The following is a 20136-nucleotide window of genomic DNA, read 5'->3' on the forward strand; positions in this document are numbered from 1 at the left end:
TCCGAGACACTAGTAGGACATCAGAAGTGGGATGCAGTTCCTTGGATGGATCATTTTGTTTTGAATTTTGTTCTAAGACCATTTAAGAGCTTTCAATCCAAGTCTAAGATTATAATGTCTTGGCTGGGTAAAAATTGTTCCAAAACCTTTTTGGCAGAGTTGTGTGGAACATTTAAGCAGCATGCCATGGCACCTGAATGGATATGAGATCTGGAATATTACCACAAGTGTGTGAAGATTTAGCGGATTGATTCAATGGATTCATATTGACAGTGACTCATTCTGATGACTGTATGAGTCGTGGAGAATGCTTTGGACCTTTTTCTCTACACTGAGTTCACTTAAGGGGAACTATGCAGCCATTTTTGGAACTATCAGTTTGAGGACTGTCAAGATAAGTATTAAGACTTTTTACTGTCTGTTAATAGGCTGAGTGCTGGCTGTTTTGCCCTTTTTTTTAAAGGGGCAATAAGTGTTTTGTAGATATGTGATGAATGTGCAATTTTGGTGAACAACAGCACTATATGAATGCAATATGTTTTAGATAAGTATATTGGAATATTTATATGATGGAATTGTAATATGACGTAGTTGTCAAGGAAACAGTGTTTGATACCTCATTTCAAGGGATAAATGATGGTTTTCTTATATCTACCTGGCTAATCGTTTTTATTGATTTTTTTTTCCTCTAGGAACATGTCCAAACCTTCAGTCTAATATCCTACTGATCATTGTCCTGAATCAAGAAACATACAATTTAATTTTAGTAATTTGATTATATTTCTTTATATTCTTAATTATGTACTTCTGCATTATAATTTTACTTATTTAAGTACCGTAAAATCTATAAAAATACCAAACTGTATTATTTTTTGCAGGATTTGTAGGGAATTCGAGCATATCAAAGAGCGTGCACTAAAAGTTCCTGAACGCACAGAGGATATGATAGAAATGTTAGAATTTATAGAGTATGCAAGAGTCCAAGGTATTCAAAACCTAAATACACAGATTGGAGTAAGTTTACATTCCTGTATTTATCTATTGAGCCCTAAAGTTAACCATAGATAGTTGATCCATTAACTTTCTAGGTCTGGGAACTCCCTTTGCATCATCTGTTGTTCAGGTTGTTGCTGAGATAGTCTTTTATTGTTAGCATGCTATAAATGTATAGGTCTCACTGAAAAGAATGGGGCCTGTGATAAGTAATGCATACATTAATTCACCTTAACGTTAACACATGTTCCTGCAGGTTAGTGAAAAGGGCCTCCAGTGCTCTTATAAATATTTGTTTTAAGTAGCAGACCCTAGCATCTTGCAGAAACAGGAGAATGATGAAAAACAAAGGGCTTGAAATTCAAAACAATTTAATTGGGCAGGAGAAGCTGCTGCCCGGATAAATTGTGCTGAGTGGGTCAGGAGAGGATATTCAGTAGCACTTAACAGGGCAGTGCCGCTGACTATCCCCTCTGACCACTTGTCACTGGACAGAGCTGCAGCAGTCTGAGGATGGAGTCTGGGCAGAGCCAGAAGTTATGCACGCACTGGTGATATTTAGAGCCAGTGTCTGTATAGCTAACCAGGCAAGTAGGTCTGTTTAAATAGCAATCCTGTCTTTGCCCAGTTAGCTATATAGGTATGGCACTGAATATCAGCCATACCCTTATATCTTTTGAGTATCACCATTGACTCAAATATTCAATGCTATTGTCCGGCTATGGCCTGGCACTAAATATCCAGTCTAAATCGGCCTTTGAAGCGGTCAACATTTTTAAAAACTCTGACCAGACATGGCTCAATATTGACCTGAAACTTTAGTAGTTGTTATGTTGTAATTATTTTTGATTCATTTTACATTTCTTTTAAAACTGGGGAGGAAAGATATGTCTAGGTCACCAGGCCAACCAAAGGGCTGTGTCCACAGCAGCTGGGAACTGATCAAGCTAAGGATACAGGACATACTGACAAAGTTTCTGAAAAGGAGCATTTAATAGCTTGTTGGTTGCTCATTATCAGGAATCAGTTCCATTGTAATTTATAGTATGAAGTTAGAGGATCAGTAAATAATTTAGGTATAATCATCCAATCACAAATTCTAGTGTACTTAAAATTATTGCATTAATATACGCAATAAATTGCGTACACTACAGTGGTGAATATAGACCCTCCGGCATCATTTAGCTTGGTAGTGGTGACTGTCCTGATAGTGGACATGATCAAGATGAAAATGACTATCATAGGAAGTTATGTCATCACCTTGAATGGCCAGATAATCCCTGGGCTTTCAGCCTCACCCAGCAAATAACAGAGAAATCCCTAGACATGGAAAAAGCCTTTGATAAAGTACGATGGCCTTTCCTTTTTCAAGTTCTTTCCTATGTGGGTATACAGGGTTGGTATCACAGGGCTACATAGATGCTATATGCAGGACCCTGGGCGACTTTACTGATCAATGTGATTCGGACTCCATCTTTTCCAATTTGTAGTGGTACGTGCCAGAGCACCCCTTTCCCCCTTATTTTTATCTTATCCTTAGAACCGCTGCTATGTCATCTATGAAATAATTTAGGAATTTCTGAGGTGATTGTGGGTGCATCCCACATTAAGGTTCTTGCTTTTGCAGATGATCTAATGCTTATCTTAACTAATCTTCCACACTCTTTGAATTATTGCATACCATACAAGCCTATGGAGCATTGTCAAACTTTACCCTTAATTTGTCCAAGTCACAAGCTCTGGTATTGCTGGAGGCCTTGCAGTGTAACTGGACTAGTTATTTTCCATTGACATGGGCAATAGGACAGATAAAATATTTGGGGTACTGATTCCATCTAACCTTGATGATTTGTATGTTTGTAATGTTCCCCAGTTGATCTGGACTGTGGGTAGGAAATTGGAGTTGTGGAGGGCCTATCCTGTGTCTCTTATGGGGGGACCAAGATGATGTCCTGACTATAGTAAAAACATTCTGTGATCATCTACTTGAGAGTGTATCAGAACAAATGCCACTGGAGTGGAACATACACAAAGGGCCTTGGGCTCCCTACCGGTTAATAAGTCTAGAAACATAATCAGATTTGCTAAATATATGATAAAGAGAAGATTCTGCACAAGTCAAGGTACTGTAATCAGTTGAAACTCCAAGACAATCTGGTCCACGTGCTACAGGAATGGGAGGTCACGAAGCCCATTATTGAGATCCCAGTCAAGGAGAAACTTCAATACACTTGGACATTCCCTTTTCTCTCATTGCTTTATGTTGGGAGGAAAGATTCAAGAGGAATCTAGGAAGAAACTCCAAGAAGCAAATCTGACAATAACACTGTTTCTTCACCTCCTTCCTTAGCTCCTGCTACATGGGAAAAGTTACAGAAGTGGCAGCATGTTCCTGGCAAAACCAGAAGGCTGTGCAAAATTGTTGCCACCATCATAATGTGACTCTAGACACTTGGTCAGATTGGATCCCTTTTGCATTGTTCTGAAGCAGAGGCAATATGAACTACCTTACTGCTGTTTGACTGTGTCTGGATTGAATGATACCCCTGGGCATAGTTGGTCTTTCCAAGAGTTTAATCTTGCCCAGAATCAGAGCATCAAGATGATTCCTTGACTGTAGTACCCTGTAAGAATGCAGTGTGAATGCGATGGGATATTGTGCGTCTGAATGTAAGTTCTTATGAGATTTGCAATGATGTGTTGGCTATGGTGGAGGGTGGCTGTGGGTGGTTTGGGGCAATTGGTCAGGACCTTACTAACTCCACCGGGAGCCTCTTTTGGTCTCAGAACCGGGTGAATTTGTTTTGGTTAGTTTGGTCTGGGGAAAAAGCATTTTGGGGGGTCTTTTTCCTTTTTCTCCACACCCTTGGTGGGTGAGTTTATGGGATTCTATTAGAATGAACCCTAGAGTAGAAAATCATATTTTTGGGCAGACTTTTCCTCTTAAGGTTCACCTCATTTCATTATGAGTCCTAAGGTTTATCCGGTGTCACGTTTACAAAGCTGGAAACTGGGTTTGTGAGCCCTTGGACCACTGCCGAGGAGCGGCAGTGGCAGGCAAAACCACCCCATGCTAGAGACAGGGCAGATCTCTGACAAACAGTTAGGCTTCACCTGCACCTGGCCACTTTTCACCAAGAGTTGAGCTCTAGGCTTCAGGTGGCCAACAGGACTTACTGGACAGGGCAGGACTGGATAACAGCTAGGCAGCACAGGGACAGCAAGGCAGGGAAAGGATAGGGTAAAGGACAGGACTGAAAGCTGCGAGCAGCCACTGAAACAAGGAACAAGCACAGCTAGACAGGAGACTGAACTGAAAGCTGCAAGCAGCCACTGAACCAGGGAACAAACACAGATAAACCCAGAACTAGACAAAGACATACAAACAAGACACAAGACTGGGAAACAAGTAATACAGAAAACAAGCAATACCCTAAACTAAACATAGACTAACTAGAACTGGCAAGACTTCAGGCAGGAACAAGAGCAAGGAAACAAACAGGCTGAAGTTCAAAAGCACCAACATACCAGGGCCTTAGACGCAATGCAAAGGCAGAGAAGTTCCAAATGGCTAATAAGCCCAGCAGCACCTGGAGCTCAGCTGTAACAATCACCAGGCAACTAAGGGTGCTGTGCAGGTTCAAACAAAACAAGCAGGTCTGGCTGTCTGGAAGATCCGGACTGGACTAGGCTGAAATCTGGAACGGGTAGGAACAGCAAGACAGTCTTTAGCAGTTCATAGCAGCCACCGGTTCTGGCCACCAGAGGGCGAAGTGAGCACAGACGTAACATCCGGTGACCTGAAACATTGTCTCAATTCACCTAGGAAGAGACAATGTCTTTTTTAAGCGTTGGCATTCCATAACCCATCTTTAAAACATACATGAGAAGCTACTTTGCAATGCAAATGCGCCTTTTTTGACTTGACACAACAGAAAAAAGTAGAGGCTGATCAGACGAATCCAACACTGGAGATGTTATGAAACAATCCTTTATTGATGCAGAGGGACTCAACACGGCCTGTGTTTCGGCGTATAGCAACGCCTACATCGGGTCAAATGAATAACTCAAATCAAAAGAACTAACATACAACTCTGCATATGTAAAATCGAAAAACTGTGATTCAGTCAAACTGATCAAAAGACATGCGCAAATAGACCACCACTGGCAAACTCTGTAGGGTTTGCTCGTGCTTGTTTCATAACATCTCCAGTGTTGGTTTCGTCCTTGATCAGCCTCTACTTTTTTCTGTTGTGACTTTCTGGCGTAGAAGTAGCCTCTGTTTGTGTTTTGATCCCTTTTTGAGGACACAAAACATAAAAGGAGCTAAGAAGTTGTTTGTGGGGGGAGGGGGAGAGTGTATCTATCCTTTTCCATAGGAGCCTGGCAGTACATATTCTTAAGGTGCAGCGGGACTCTGAGGGCTGCTACCTGTTTACTTGATTGCTCCTTGAGGAACAAAAATTCAACCTAGCAAACGTTTATACCCCTAATCTGGACCAGGCACTTTCTATAAGAAAGGTGAAAACAGCTTGTAGGAGAGGATTTTAATGCTTGTGTGCAACCAGAGATTGACACACTGGGGAGGACAGTAAGAAGAAAAGTTATCAAGGTGGGCTACTCTTAAAAGACATTATTTTACTGTTAACCCCAGTTATTAGTAACTAGGTCTCATTGCATAAAATGGGACTTGTGCTAAATGAGTGGTAAAGTAATTTGCCTTAACAGCTCATGTTGGTAACTACATCCCTAAATGTGCCAGGGCCCGCTGAGTCTGATTGAGGATTTGGAGCTATGTGCAGAGATCAGTCAATCCTCAAGCGCAGGATTTGACCTTTTTCTCCCACCTGCACAGGACTTGTTTATTTATTTATTTATTGCATTTGTATCCCACATTTCCCCACCTATTTGCAGGCTCAATGTGGCTTACATAGTTTTGTTATGACATTTTCATTCCAGGATATCAGGTACAATTAGTAGTATGCAGAGATTGAGTAAGGGAAGAAAGAGGAAGTGAAGAGGTGGACTTTCGTAGCTGTTCTCAAGTAGATTATATTTTCAGGGACAAGTTCTTTTGCGATAAGGGTCATTCATTTCAGATTGGCAATATGACAGTCTCGGATCGTGCTGCTTGTAGATTTTTGATATTATGGAGGATCAGTGGGACAAATGCTAAACACTAAATATTATCCTGCTTAAAGGTGAAGTTATAGTGAGGCATATCAGGTGGTTCTTCAGGACTACCTGGATCTTAATTTACACACTGGTCCTTCTCTGAGAGTGGTACAGATGCTCTTAAGGTGGTTACACAAGGGTTCATTATTAAGGCAGCTGCTGCTCAGTATAGGCAGAAAGCTGAGGGCCTTATCTTGATATGGAAAAACCAAATTCAGTGGTTGGAAATCCAGTGCAAGCATGATGGCTCAGCCTCCATGCTGCGACAGCTGCACTCAGCCAGGCTTAATTTAGGCCTTTTGCTTAATGAACATTTAGGGGTTAATATTCAGCCGGTGGCGGTGAGTGTTTTGCTGGTTTCCACCAGTATTATTCCTGGATATTCAATGCCGGGCCATATTCGGACTTTGTCATTGAATATCCAGTTAATGCGACATTGGCTAACACGTGGTTGCTTAAGTGCCACTAAAAATTTACGGATAGCCTCGAACAAGTGATTTAACCAGTCGGTGGCCGTTTCTGGCTGGTTAAATTGTTTCAGATCAACCAGTTAGATTTTGTATGCTCATGACTGCAACACATGAGAGAAATAACAAAGTTAACAGGCTGTTTGTTTTTCATCTATGTAAATAAGATAGATATAGGCATACTTAAGATCAAGGACAGAGAAGGAGTCATACTGACTCTAGGATCAGAGAGAGATTTCAAAGTTTTTATGAGAAGTTAAACACTTCAGACCTGTTTATGAAAGACAAGGATATTGAAACATGTTTAGCTAACATGAACCTGTCTCTTGCGACCTTTGACCAATGCTGTACCCTTGAGAATGCAATAATACTTGAGGAAGTTCTGCTGTGTGCTATTAAATCCTTGCCAAGCAGCAAGGTCCCCTGGTTTGGATGAGCTCAATAGGGAGTTTTATAAAACATTTGTCGTGAAACTTGCCTCTTTATTAACTGTGCTGCTTAACCTCATGCAGGCTGGCAAATCCTTGCTGGCCATGATAATGGAGGCCTAGATTGCAGTCATCCCTATGCTGCACACAGATAAATTGGATTGCCAGTCATACCATTCCATTTCAGTCCTTAATGTGTATGTTAAAATCCTGGACAAAGTGCTGGCTAATAGATTGACTTCAATCCCACCTTCATTGATTTCATCCAGATCAGTTGTACTTTGTCCCATACTGACAAGCCTCTGACAGTATATGCAGAATGATTAAGTTGATGTATGTGACTTGGCGAAGAGACATCCCTGCATTCCTATTAGGAATAGATGCTGAGATGTTTTGGTTTGTTGAAAAATTCCAATAAAAATGTATTTAAAAAAGAAAAAGAAATAGACACTGAGAAGGTGTTTGATAGAGTTCGTTGCAAATTTCTGGATCAGATCCTAGGAAAATTTGGTTTTGGGGAGCAATTTCAGGGGTAAGTTCATGCTCTATACTTGCACCCAAAGACCTGCATATGGATTAATGGTAGCAATTCCTTGATATTTAATCTGAGGAGAGGAACTAGACAAGGCAGCCTTTATCACCGTTACTTTTCACTCTAGTAATGGAACCTCTGGTGGCAATTATTTATAACAAACCTAATTGTCATGGACTCCACCTGGGGGCAATGAGTTTAAAATCACATTATTTGCAGACAGCGAGGCCGATACTTAAAGTGATTTAAGCAGGCAGGATCCTCTCTTGCCTGCTTAAATAGCGTCCCGCCGCCTAACCGGGGATATTCAGTGGCACTTAACTGGACAGTGCTGCTGAATATCTTCTGAGACCGCCTAAACAAAAAGTGGGCAGGTCAGGGGCAGTGCTGGAGGCAGCACTGAGGAGGAGCCCCAGGTAATGTGGGGCCGACAATATTCAGTGCCAGCTCCTGCTTAGCTAAGTGGCTTCATTTAGGACCTACCTGTATTCCTGATGGTACAGCAAGGTTGTTGGGGGCAGGAGCACAGCCCCCTTGCTCCTGCTCTTTGCCGTGCCAGTCTAAAATGGCTGCGCTTCTGGCCCTCACGACCCGGCTGGACCACCAGGGATAAATAGACTCAGAGGGAGGGCCAGCCTGCACGGCTGGGGGGTGGGGGAGTCTTCCAGAGGTGGGGATATGGGCTGGAAGGGGGGAGGGAAAGAAGGGGACACTGGTGGGGGGGGGGGGCTTGAGGGGGCTCGGGGGCTTTAGTTAAAAAAAGGAAAAAAGAAGTAATTAAAAAAGAAAAGTTATGCAAGCCAGCCGGCCCGATATTCAGCTAGGGCTGCATAAAAGTTATGTGGGCCCAGCCAATATTCAGCCATAAGTGCCAGGTGCCCAGCCCGCCCCAAAAAATCCCTGATATTCAGTGCCCGGCCATGGCCCAGCACTGAATATCGGGGGATAAGTTAGCTGATGATGATCAGCATTTTTAAAAAATGCTGACCGCTGGAGGTCACGTGATGCTCGGCTGAAGGGAGGACGCCGCATCTCAGAGCTCTGAGGCCCCGTTGTTAACATCTGGCCCGTAGCGCAGATAAAAACAAGCGAGAAAGCCCACAAAGTCAGTAACCGTCAGCGGAACACCTCTAGTGAGTGTGGCTGGCTCGGGAACTGGGAAAAATGTTGATATGGCCACAAAATTGAGCCGAAAAGATGGAGCGCGGAGCCGCGTGGGCGAAGGCAAGATGGCGGAGGCCGGACCCGCGGGAGAATCAGTGAGTTCGGCTTGGGCTGCTGAAGTGGCGGCAGAGATCTCCGCTCTCCTGGAAGCATCGGTGGACCGGAAATTACAAAAAATCTCAGACCAAATTGAGCAGCTTGATGGCAAATTTGAAGGGCTGCATGCGGATCTGGCGGTATTTCAGCAGCGGCTATCGGATGTGGAGGACCAATGCCTGCAGCATGAAAACCACCAAAAAGCCATGCAGGACAAACTGGAAGAGCTGTCCGCAAAAGTTGAAGACCTAGAAAACAGGTCGCGACGGAACAACCTCCGTCTTGTGGGTCTTCCGGAAGCGGTGCACGAAGTGGACCTGAGGGACTTCTTAGAGTCTTGGATCCCCAAATTATTAAACCTTAAACGGCTGGAAAATGGCTTACAAATTGAGAGGGCCCACAGATTGGGGCGAACAAGGCAGGAGACCGAAAAACCGAGAGTGGTAATATGCAAAATACTGAATTACAAGCATAAGCAGGACATCCTACGGGAATGGCGCTTAAAGGGCAAGGTGCAGTATGATTCGCACACAATTTTATGTTTTCAAGATTTTTCAGCTGCCGTAGAAGCTCAGCGCAGGCATTTCACAGAGATCTGCAAGTTGTTATACGACAGGAAAGTGTGCTTTGCCCTGATGTTCCCTGCTAAATTACGGATCCTGCATGAAGGCAAGCAGTTTTTCACATCACACGAGGAGGCCCTACAATTTGCCAACCGTATGGGAATGAGCACGGAGGTGGAGCAGACGAGAGCAGGAGCAAGCAGTTCGCAGCACACCTGAAGAGGACAGCGGCAGGAGGAAAGAGAAGGCGGCTAATAAAGGTGGATGTCAGGTGAAGAGAGAATATGGACATAAATGGACATAAATGACTAAACCAAAGTTTACCAAGGAGAGGTAACCTGCATAATCACAGGGTGGGTTACAGGACTGAGAGGGGCCTTGTGATCAGGTCGGGGGCTTTTGTAAAGGGGGGTAACATGTTAGTTTGTGAATTTGGTTCATTGATGTTACTGTTAAGTGAAGATTTCTTGTTAGACATGTGGGTTTACTGGGCGCAAGTCATAGGAGGGCGCTGGACAGGCAGGGGCGGAGCAGAGGCGTGACTGGTTCTCTAGCGAGAACGATTTGTGGAAAATGGGGGGGGCTAAGGGGAGTGAGTGGGAAGGGGGTGTTTCCCCTTTTTTTTTTTACTATCTTTCTCTTCTCTCTTTCTTTGTTATTGAATGGTTGGGCATTGGAAGATCTGGTCAATGGGGGGAGTAATCCCAAGTAGGAGGGGGTTCATCCAGGGGCTGGGGGGTGGACCTCACATTAGGAACACATTTATCGGGCAGTATTCTTGTAAAACTAAAAAGAGTAAGGCGCTCTCAAGTTAATATCTTGGAATGTTGGGGGAATCTCCTCACCCATAAAGCGCACTAAAGTACTGCAGGCCCTGCGGAGGCATAGGGTGGGTGTGGCATTCCTGCAGGAAACACATTTGATGATGGCTGAACATAATAAATTTAAGAAAGGCTGGATAGAAGTAGCAGAGGGGTCACCTGCAGTGGGGAAAAAAAGCTGATGCTGTTCTGTAAGGGCCTACAGTTTAGAATAAAGACAGTTAAAAGAAGTATAGAGGGCAGGATTATATTGGTAGAGGTGGAGAGGAGTAGAAGTACCAACATTTTTTGTAACATTTATGCGCCTAATGTATATGACCCCAAGTTCATTGCAAGTCTATATTGGGAAACAGCAAAGGCAGTAATGAGGGGAGAGGTCATCGCCTATAGAGCACGAGCAAGAAAGATAAGGGATAAGGAAATTCTCCGCCTCGAAAAAGAAGTCTGTAAACAGAGGAGGCGGTTTGGGAAGGTATGCTCGGCGGAAAACAAGAAAGCATTATTAACAACCCAAAGAGAGTTAAATGAGCTCCATCAGAGGGCACAGAAATCGCAGATGTTCTACAAACATCAACTCTTTATGTATGGGAATAAAGCGGGAGCCTTGATGGGGAGATTAATCCAGGGAACTAGAGGCCCAGTGAAGATGTTACAAATACGGGACCGAGGGGGTAGACTCCTCCGAGAAACGCCTACTATTTTGGCGCGCTTTAGGGATTATTTTGCAGACCTGTATAAGGACCCGGTGTAGGTCATGGAGGACAGCGAGGTTTATCTGCGAAATCAGGTCTTACCAAAGATAACGGAGGCACAGAGGGAAGCTCTTAACAGCCCTATAGTGGAGGGGGAGTTACTGGTGGCAATGCAGCAGTCATTTACATAAAGCTCTGGGGCCAGATGGGTTCAGTATGGCTTTTTATAAACTGTTACAGGAGCAAGTTATACCCCCATTGCTAAAGTTATATAATAATATGGCTGCAGCAGGAGAAATGCCAGACACGTTGAATTTGGCGAAAGTGATAGTACTTTTAAAACCCGGTAATGAGGAGTTAAGTGTTGAGTCTTATAGGCCCATCTCTTTACTCAATTGTGACATAAAGATGTATGCGAAGATCCTGGCAAATCGTTTAGCAAGGGTGCTCCCCACGTTGATAGCAGCCCCACAGGTGGGATTTGTGAAAGGGAGATCAGTAACTAAAAACATTAGAGCACTCTTAGCATCGCTAGAGACTGTAGAGATGAGAGCTGAGCCTTCACTGCTAGTCAGCTTTGATGCCGAGAAGGCATTTGATAGAGTAGTCTGGAGCTTTATGTTTGCCGTGATGAAGCAGATGGGGATAGAGGGATTTTTTAGGAGAGCGGTGGGGGCATTATACAGGAATCCACAAGCATTTCTGTGGATAAATGGGGAACGGTCGGGTTTATTTCCCATACGCCGTGGCACACGGCAGGGGTGCCCTCTGTCACCCCTGCTATTTGTAATGGCCTTAGACCCACTAATCAGGGAAATTGAGATGCATCCAGAAATAGGGGGAGTAACCTGGGGGGGGGGGTCTTTCTCATTCAGGGTCTCCGCTTTCGCGGATGACATCCTGGTACATATTACTCAACCCAAACAATCCTTAGATGCATTGCTGGAGCTTTTCCAGGAATATGGAGACTTCGCGGGGCTAAAAATCAACTACTCCAAATCCCAGGCCTTAACGGGGAGCCCACGGGTGAGGGATCTATGGGGGCATGCATTCCCTCTGAAGTGGGCTTCAGAATCTCTTAAGTACTTAGGGGTGTGGATTCCCATGCGTACCACCGCAGTATATCAGTTAAATATCACCAGAAGGTTAGAGGCACAGAGAAAGCAATTAAATAAATGGAAGGTTTTGCCGCTTAACTTGCACGGGAGGATACATCTGTATAGGATGGTGGAGTTCCCGCGGTGGCTTTATATGTTACAGACCCTCCCACTGCGGTTAAAAAGTAAAGATTTAAACTTCATAAACAGGGGGATCAGGAAATTTATTTGGAATGCCTCAAAGCCCAAGCTGCCGTTAAAGTTGTTGATGGGACCTTGGAGGGAGGGTGGGATGGGACTTCCAGATATACGTCGCTATAACCAAGCCTGCTTACTAAGGCACTTAGGTGACTGGTTCATGGACAGGCAAGACTTCACGTACTGAAGGTTAGAGCAGGAGTATTTTAAACCATACCATTTATATTTCCTGTTACATTGTCCAAAGAAAATGTTGCCGGGTCCGATGGGGAACAGTTTATTGTTGGGTCCATTGAGAGAGGCGTGGCAGGACTTAGTTAAAAGTTGGGGTCTAGCAGCGGATACTTCCGACCTGTTGCCAATTCAGGGCAATCTGAATTTTAAACCAGGGATGGAAAATATAGTGTTCCGTAGGTGGGCTGCTATGGGGATTACAAGATTAGAACATGTTTTGGGTTCAAGGGGCCAGATGCTGGAGTTGGGGGCTTTAGGGGTAGGAATAGAGCATAGCTCCACGTTTGCGCACTATAAACTTGCACACTGTGTCCGGACACTGGAGCCCAGGAAGCTGGGGGGTGGGCATGGATGTCACCTTAGAGCTTTTTTTAGGTCAGTGCCTGGGAGCACCTCTCAGTTTCGGGATTACAGAGAGCCCTGGGGGAGCAAAGTAGTGGGAGGGAAACAGGGAACATACTGCAACATTGGGCCCATGATTTGCAATGACCCAATTTGAGCCTAGATTTTCAGAAATTAACTGCACGGATACCCACACTGTCAAGTAATGCTACTCTGCGGGAATGTCAATATAGAATTTTGTACAGAGCATACATGACTAAGTGCCAGGTATTTAGATTTGGGGGCGTCCGAGATCCAACATGTGCAAAATGTGGACTGGGAGAGAGTATGTGGTTTCACTCGCTCTGGGAGTGCCCAAAAATAAGGTTATTGGGGGGACATAATTAATTATCTGGAATCGGTGATACAGGGAGGGGTCCCTTCTTCCCCAGAGGGTTTTTTGCTTGATAAGTATGCACATAGTAACATAGTAGATGACGGCAGAAAAAGACCTGCACGGTCCATCCAGTCTGCCCAAGAAGATAAATTCATATGTGCTACTTTTTTTATTTGTACTGTCCTCTTCAGTGCACAGACCGTATAAGTCTGGCCAGCCCTATCCCCGCCTCCCAACCACCAACCCCGCCTCCCAACCACCAGCTCTGGCACAGACCGTATAAGTCTGCCCAGCACTATCCCCGCCGCCCAACCACCAGCCCCGGCACAGACCGTATAAGTCTGCCCAGCCCTAGTCCCGCCTCCCAACCACCAGCCCCAGCACAGACCGTATATGTCTGCCCACACTAGCCCCGCCTCCCAACCACCAGCTCTGCCACCCATTCTAGGCTAAGCTCCTGAGGATCCCTTTCTTCTGCACAGGATTCCTTTATGTTTATCCCATGCATGTTTGAATTCCGTTACCGTTTTCATCTCCACCACCTCCCGCGGGAGGGCATTCCAAGCATCCACCACCCTCTCCGTGAAAAAATACTTCCTGACATTCTTCTTGAGTCTGCCCCCCTTCAATCTCATTTCATGCCCTCTCGTTCTACCGCCTTTCCATCTCCGGAAAAGGTTCGTTTGCGGATTAATACCTTTCAAATATTTGAACGTCTGTATCATATCACCCCTGTTCCTCCTTTCCTCCAGGGTATACATGTTCAGGTCCGCAAGTCTCTCCTCATACGTCTTGTAACGCAAATCCCATACCATCCTCGTAGCTTTTCTTTGCACCGCTTCAATTCTTTTTACATCCTTAGCAAGATACGGCCTCCAAAACTGAACACAATACTCCAGGTGGGGCCTCACCAACGACTTGTACAGGGGCATCAACACCTCTTTTCTTCTGCTGGTCACAACTCTCTCTATACAGCCTAGTAACCTTCTAGCTACGGCCACCGCCTTGTCACACTGTTTCATCGCCTTCAGATCCTCAGATACTATCACCCCAAGATCCCTCTCCCCATCCGTAGCTAGCAGACTCTCACCGCCTAACACATACGCCTCTCTTGGATTTCTACTCCCTAAGTGCATCACTTTGCATTTCTTCGCATTGAATTTTAATTGCCAAACCTTAGACCATTCTTCTAGCTTTTTCAGATCCTTTTTCATGTTTTCCACTCCCTCCGGGGTGTCCACTGTGTTACAAATCTTAGTATCATCTGCAAATAGGCAAACTTTACCTTCTAACCCTTCGGCAATGTCACTCACAAATATATTGAATAGTGCCGAAGGGTTAGAAGGTAAAGTTTGCCTATTTGCGGATGATACTAAGATGAAGTCTTTGGGAAGCATAGGGGAGGGGCTCAGCAGTTCATTCAAAAGGCGGGAATTATAGGGAAGAAGCTCATTCTGGAGGTGTGGATGCAGGAGGTCCCGCCGGACTATTGGCACTGGAGGAACCGCATGCATGAGCTGATGATGCAGGAACGTAGGATGGTGGGATGCTCCCCTAGAAGATGGAAAGCGTTTTTGAGGATTTGGGAACAGTATATACAAACTCTGTCGCCCAAAGATCATAGCTTCATATTGAATCGCCTTTGAAGTTTTTTTTTTCTTCTATATTCCATTATTTTTCCTTTTGTAGTTCGGTGGGAGGGAGAGGGAGGGTGGGAGGAGATAGTAGATTGGGAAGATAGGTGTTGGGGGCTTGCAGGGTGAAGTACCTGTAGGGAAGTCTGTCTTGTTGGGGGGGGGGGGGGGGGTTGGGTGGGCATGTTAAAGATTCAGGTGACAAAAGGTGACATTTTGTGGATAAGGGGTACGTGTCCCTTATTGATCTCATGTAAGTCTATATTTGGCTGTACCTAATTTTGCAATGTTGTAAATAAAAATGTTACATTATAGGTGGTGGGGAAGGAAAGGGGAAGGGGGGTTGTCTGGGGAGAAAACTGAAAACTACTTGACGTCGAAAGAAACACCGACAGTTGTCTGTTGTACTAGTTATGTTATTGATGTTATTGACTGAAAGGTGGTGAATGTATTTTATCCTGCATGTTACGTCAATAAACAGATTTAAACATAAAAAAAATGCTGACCGCCGCCGGCTTAATATCGGCGGGAGTGTCCTTCTGTCTCTTAACCAAATCTACTTTTTTGACCATGTACGGAAACGTGAATTCCTAGTGGTAGTACCGCAAGACTACTGCTATGGGGGGGGGGGGGGGGGGGTGGCACCATTTTGGGTGAAAGCACCGGCAAGGGCAGGAACAACTGGGGATCGCTCCTGCCCAGACCACTAGACAGCAGAGATTTTACTAATGTAGGCCTGGGGGGACAATTGAGTTGGGGTGGAGGCCTTTGGCGGGAGAGGAGAAACTTCTGGAGGGGGGTTTCTGATAAGGGGGCACTGCAGGTTGGGGGGGTCTGGTTAGGGTCACAATATTGGGGACAGCTAGATGGGGTTTTGGCTTGGGAAGGGGCCTCTGTCCACTACTGATCTGTCCGGTGTCGGCCCCTTTAACATCCAGCTTGGGAGCATTAGGCTACAGTTTGGCAGCCCAATGCTCATGGGCAGGTGCTCACTGCAAGCTGTGTTACAGTATTTACATAGTAATATGTTGCTTTACATGAATTTACATGTTTTGTATGTCATTATGTAATGTGGGGTAACCTAAATAATGCTGCGCTAGTGCACTGCAAGCAGCATTAGATCCCTTTAAAATGTGTTAAGGGGCAAATAATATGGGTTAGTGCTGTAATGCAGCTTGATAACTACATCTCTAAGGCTTTGTTACACTTCTGAAAGTACAAGAAAACATTATTATTGTTATTACTTATTTACAGTTGAATAAACTGAGGCAGAGAGAGAAAAAAAAATAAATTGACAGAAGACATGTAATCTTTGGTATAGTAAGGCATTAAGTAAAAAAAAAAATTATGTGGTGTTTTTGAATTACAGGGCATAATATATCAGGTAATTGCTTTCATATTGCACCTTGATAAATCTGTCACACAGCTTTATTTTCAAGTCACAAAAACATATACTTCCTTCAAGAAGTGGAGAAAGTAGTAACTTAGCTCTTTTAATTTTTCTATTCTTGATATGGTAAGTGAATATATTCTCAAGAATTAAAATCAGTGTCTGTTCTGCTTTGTAGGAGTGCAAACGGCGGATGAATTATCTTTTAGATGTTTATCTATTTTCACCTGAAGATTTGTTACTGAACTCAACTGTGCTACTGTGGCCTAAAATGATTAACCCAGTGTTTGATGAAAACGATGAGGTAATATTTCAAATTAATTTAATTTAATCAAGCATTTATATTCTGCCTAACCAAAAGCTCAAGGTGGATTACAATAAGAACAAAATTAATACAGTAAAACCTAAATAAAAAATATAACATCCATATTGAGAGCCACCCATTCACAAAAAAGCAGCAGTCTAAAAAGTTAACATAATCAGAAAAACAACAAAATAAAAATAGAGAGCTTGTGGGTGCGTCTTATGGACATGCGCTGGGCCATTTTTTTTTATCATGGCTGGGAAAAAGGCCATTTTTTTTAATGGGACGAGAAATGGGTGTGTGCAAAAATTAAAACTAGCGCGCACCTATTTACGGCCTGAGCCCTTACCACCAGCCATTGAGTTAGCAGTAAGGGCTCACACGCTACCCGCATGGTAACCATGCAACGTGTGCCAATGTGGCCGCACTGCTGAGTGCCGTTGGGAATGCCCTGCAATAGAAAATAGAAAAAATATTTTCTACCGCAGGATTTGGAATGCACCAAACTCAGAATTACTGCCGGGCACACATGCTACGCCAGTGGTAGTGCCAATTTGGTGCGCACTACCTGTGTGTTAGCTCTCCCACAGCTTTGTAAAAGGGCCCCTTTGCACCAATTCTGTAAATAAGGTTAGCATTGATGCACCCATGTTTAGGCGTGTTTTCATACACCATGTCAAAATAGCATTTTCTCTAGTTTTAGCTAGAGACCTCTTTAATTCTTTTACAGTAATTTTGTCCTTGTGGAGACCTTTCTCAGCAGTTTCCTGAACTCACACCTTCTGACTTTGGAGAGAAAGCCTGACTGAAGTAGTGTCTTGGTGGTGCCAAACTATTTCCACTTCCCAATGATAAAACTGGGTTTCTCAGGGATATTCAAATACATAGAAAATTTCTTAGAAGCATAGAAAATGATGGTAGACGAAGACTATATGTGACCATCTCTGGGAAAAGGTGACTAAAGTAGCAGATCCAAAATGCTGATTTTTTTTCATTTCATGGTTCCATAAGCAGTCTGCAAAAGTTACACGCTTGAACTTCTGCAACTTTTTTTAAATTTTTTCACATAAAAGGATGAGGTTTAGATTACAAATTATTGACTCTAACAGAATTCATTAAAACCTAGTTTTTTCTTTCTGGTGATTTTAGTCTTTTCCCAGAAATGGTCACACATCTAGCTTTTCCCCAGTATGTACCTATGAATAGCTTTTTCACAGAGTTCTTTTAGCAGCTCCATGTTCAGCATGTTTAGACCTTTGCTTCAAATTAATTTTATGCAACAGTAACAGCTTGATCTTTCATCCTGGATTATTCGAATCGGCTACACCACTATCATTTGGCTCAGGTGAGCTTTGTTTAACTTATTATGGGTCTTAAGACAGTTTTTGGTAGCAGAGCTAATTTGGGTTTGCTAGGATGTAAAGACTTATACAGCCGAGACTTGTTGATTATTGTTTTAAATTCTTAATTGCTTTTGACTTTTTCTATAATTGTTCTTTCATGTTGAAAGGTGGTATATCAAAAATCTAATAAATGTAAGCAAGTGTGTTGGTGAAACAAACTCCTACTTTAATGCATTTTCAATTGTGGTTTTTTTGTGCCCTGAAGAGGACAGGTACAAATCAAGGTAGGGTATACACAAAAAGTAGCACATATGAGTGTATCTTGTTGGGCAGACTAGATGGACCGTGCAGGTCGTTTTCTGCCGTCATCTACTATGTTACTATGTAAACTGCAGAATGTGAAAAATGTACAAGACACTGTATGTACAATAAAAATAATTTGAAACATGAACATTGCTTTTTAGAGTTACTTGCAAGGCCATATATAAAATGCCAGTTTTTGTTTTGGCCTTCATGCCTTTTAGCTTTTCTTTGCTGATATTCATAAAAAAGCTCAGGACATTAAGTGGTTTATGTTGACTTTTATATCTGCCTTGGACTTCTTTTTCATTTGCTAAAAAGCCTTAGGAACATTTGCTTTCTTTTACAGCTGATTGAGAATGCAAAACATAAAGGTGAAGCTGAACTTCTAATTAAACGAGAAAAGCTGATGATAGAGCTGGAGAAACTTTCACGCCGTATGGAGGAATTTGAGGATTGTTCTGAAATGGATATGATGGCACAGGTATGAGAAATATACGTCATATTGTAGATTGACTAAGGACTCTTTGATTGATATGATCCTTGTTACTGAGATCTTTTTTATTTCCATAGTATTTTTGTGCAGTGGTTCAGCTGACAGTATTAAGTCATCTGGACTACAGCAATGTAATTTATTTAAGGCTCCCAAAGCATTCTATACAAAATTACAATGCATATAAAATTTGGCCACAGAGATGATAAGTTATGTTTAAATCTTTTTTATTATCAAGCCATCACAAAACTTTGCCAGACATTATCCACATGCAAAACATCTCCACTGGTCCATTAAGTCCGACTAGAAACAATGTACAATTTTCTCCCAACCCCCCCCCCCCCTTTCTTCCCCCTCCCGTTCCCCCCTCCCTCCCTTTCCCCCCCTCCCCCCCAAGAAAACATCCCCCCCCACTTTACCCCCCCCCTTTCCCCTCCCGCAACACAAGATAACACTCAACAGCCTATCCTCCGTTCCTGTGACACTGTCAATTCAAGAGTCTACTGCGTGCTAGTGGTTGCAGTGTGTCCCAAAAGTTTGCCCATGTTTTTTGGAGCGCCTGACCCTCTTTGGAGTCCAGATCCTGCACTCCGCGTCTCTCCAGCCTCAGCAGTTCTATCATTTGAGACCTCCATGCTCCAATGGATGGTCCTCTGTGTTCTCTCCACTGGAGGAGGATGACCCGTTTTCCCATCAGGACCGCCCGCTGTACAAACGAACAAAAACCTGGCAATGTGGGTCTAGTTTGTTTGAATTCTCCAAAGAGAAGTAGAGGTTGTCTCTTGATTGTGCGCCCCCAATATTTCTGCGTCTCACCAAGAATGAGAGTCCACAATTTGGACACATGACGACAAAACCAAAACATGTGAGCCAGCGAGGCGGGGGCCACCGCACACCATGGGCAGGCATCTGATTGACCAAAGCCTGCCTTAAAGGCCCTCGCCGGGGAGACGTACAGTCTTAAAGCAAATTTATATTGCGTCTCCCAATGTCGAGCAAAGGGAGTTGTTCCAAGTATGGAGGTCAAAAATCTGCTCAGTACTTCTCCTGTGATTTCTGCCTGCAGGTCCACCGCCCATTTTCGTGCTCTAGTATGATAGTCTATGTCCTCTGTTGAATCCTGCAGGAATCTATGATGGAATTTTAACGGCACTGGGTTTTGTGCTCCCAGTGTCAGGGCAGTATTTAGGGTATCCTGGACATCCTCGCTCAAATTGCTCCAACCCAAGGCTGTGATATAATGATGAATTTGCAGATAAGCAAACCGGTCGCGTTCAGTCAGTCTAAATTCCTGTTGCAGTTCCGCAAATGGTCGTGTCTTGCCCTCCTCCGACACCAACTGATAAATGTATCGTATTCCATTCCTCCGCCATCGGGCAAAGGCAGCTGAGGAAGTCCCCTCCGGGAAATCCGGATTGTTAAGCAGTGGTAAAAATGGAGTCGCTTTCCAGTCAAAATGATGCCTCTTGCATAGCCACCGCCACGCTGCTCTGG

The 20136-nt window shown here is 43.8% G+C and overlaps 1 protein-coding gene across 1 annotated transcript in view; it reads left to right on the forward strand.

The window, feature by feature from the left end:
- The window catches only part of DNAH12 (dynein axonemal heavy chain 12), a 314549-nt gene that overhangs the window by 33489 nt on the left and 260924 nt on the right, over positions 1-20136 (forward strand). Inside the window, 3 exon segments of the mRNA XM_030206132.1 lie at positions 879-1014; positions 16381-16506; positions 18499-18633. Coding sequence (XP_030061992.1) covers positions 879-1014; positions 16381-16506; positions 18499-18633 — 397 coding nt within the window.

This window comes from Microcaecilia unicolor, chromosome 6, assembly GCF_901765095.1.
Source record: "Microcaecilia unicolor chromosome 6, aMicUni1.1, whole genome shotgun sequence".
In the NCBI taxonomy this organism is placed as follows: domain Eukaryota; kingdom Metazoa; phylum Chordata; class Amphibia; order Gymnophiona; family Siphonopidae; genus Microcaecilia; species Microcaecilia unicolor.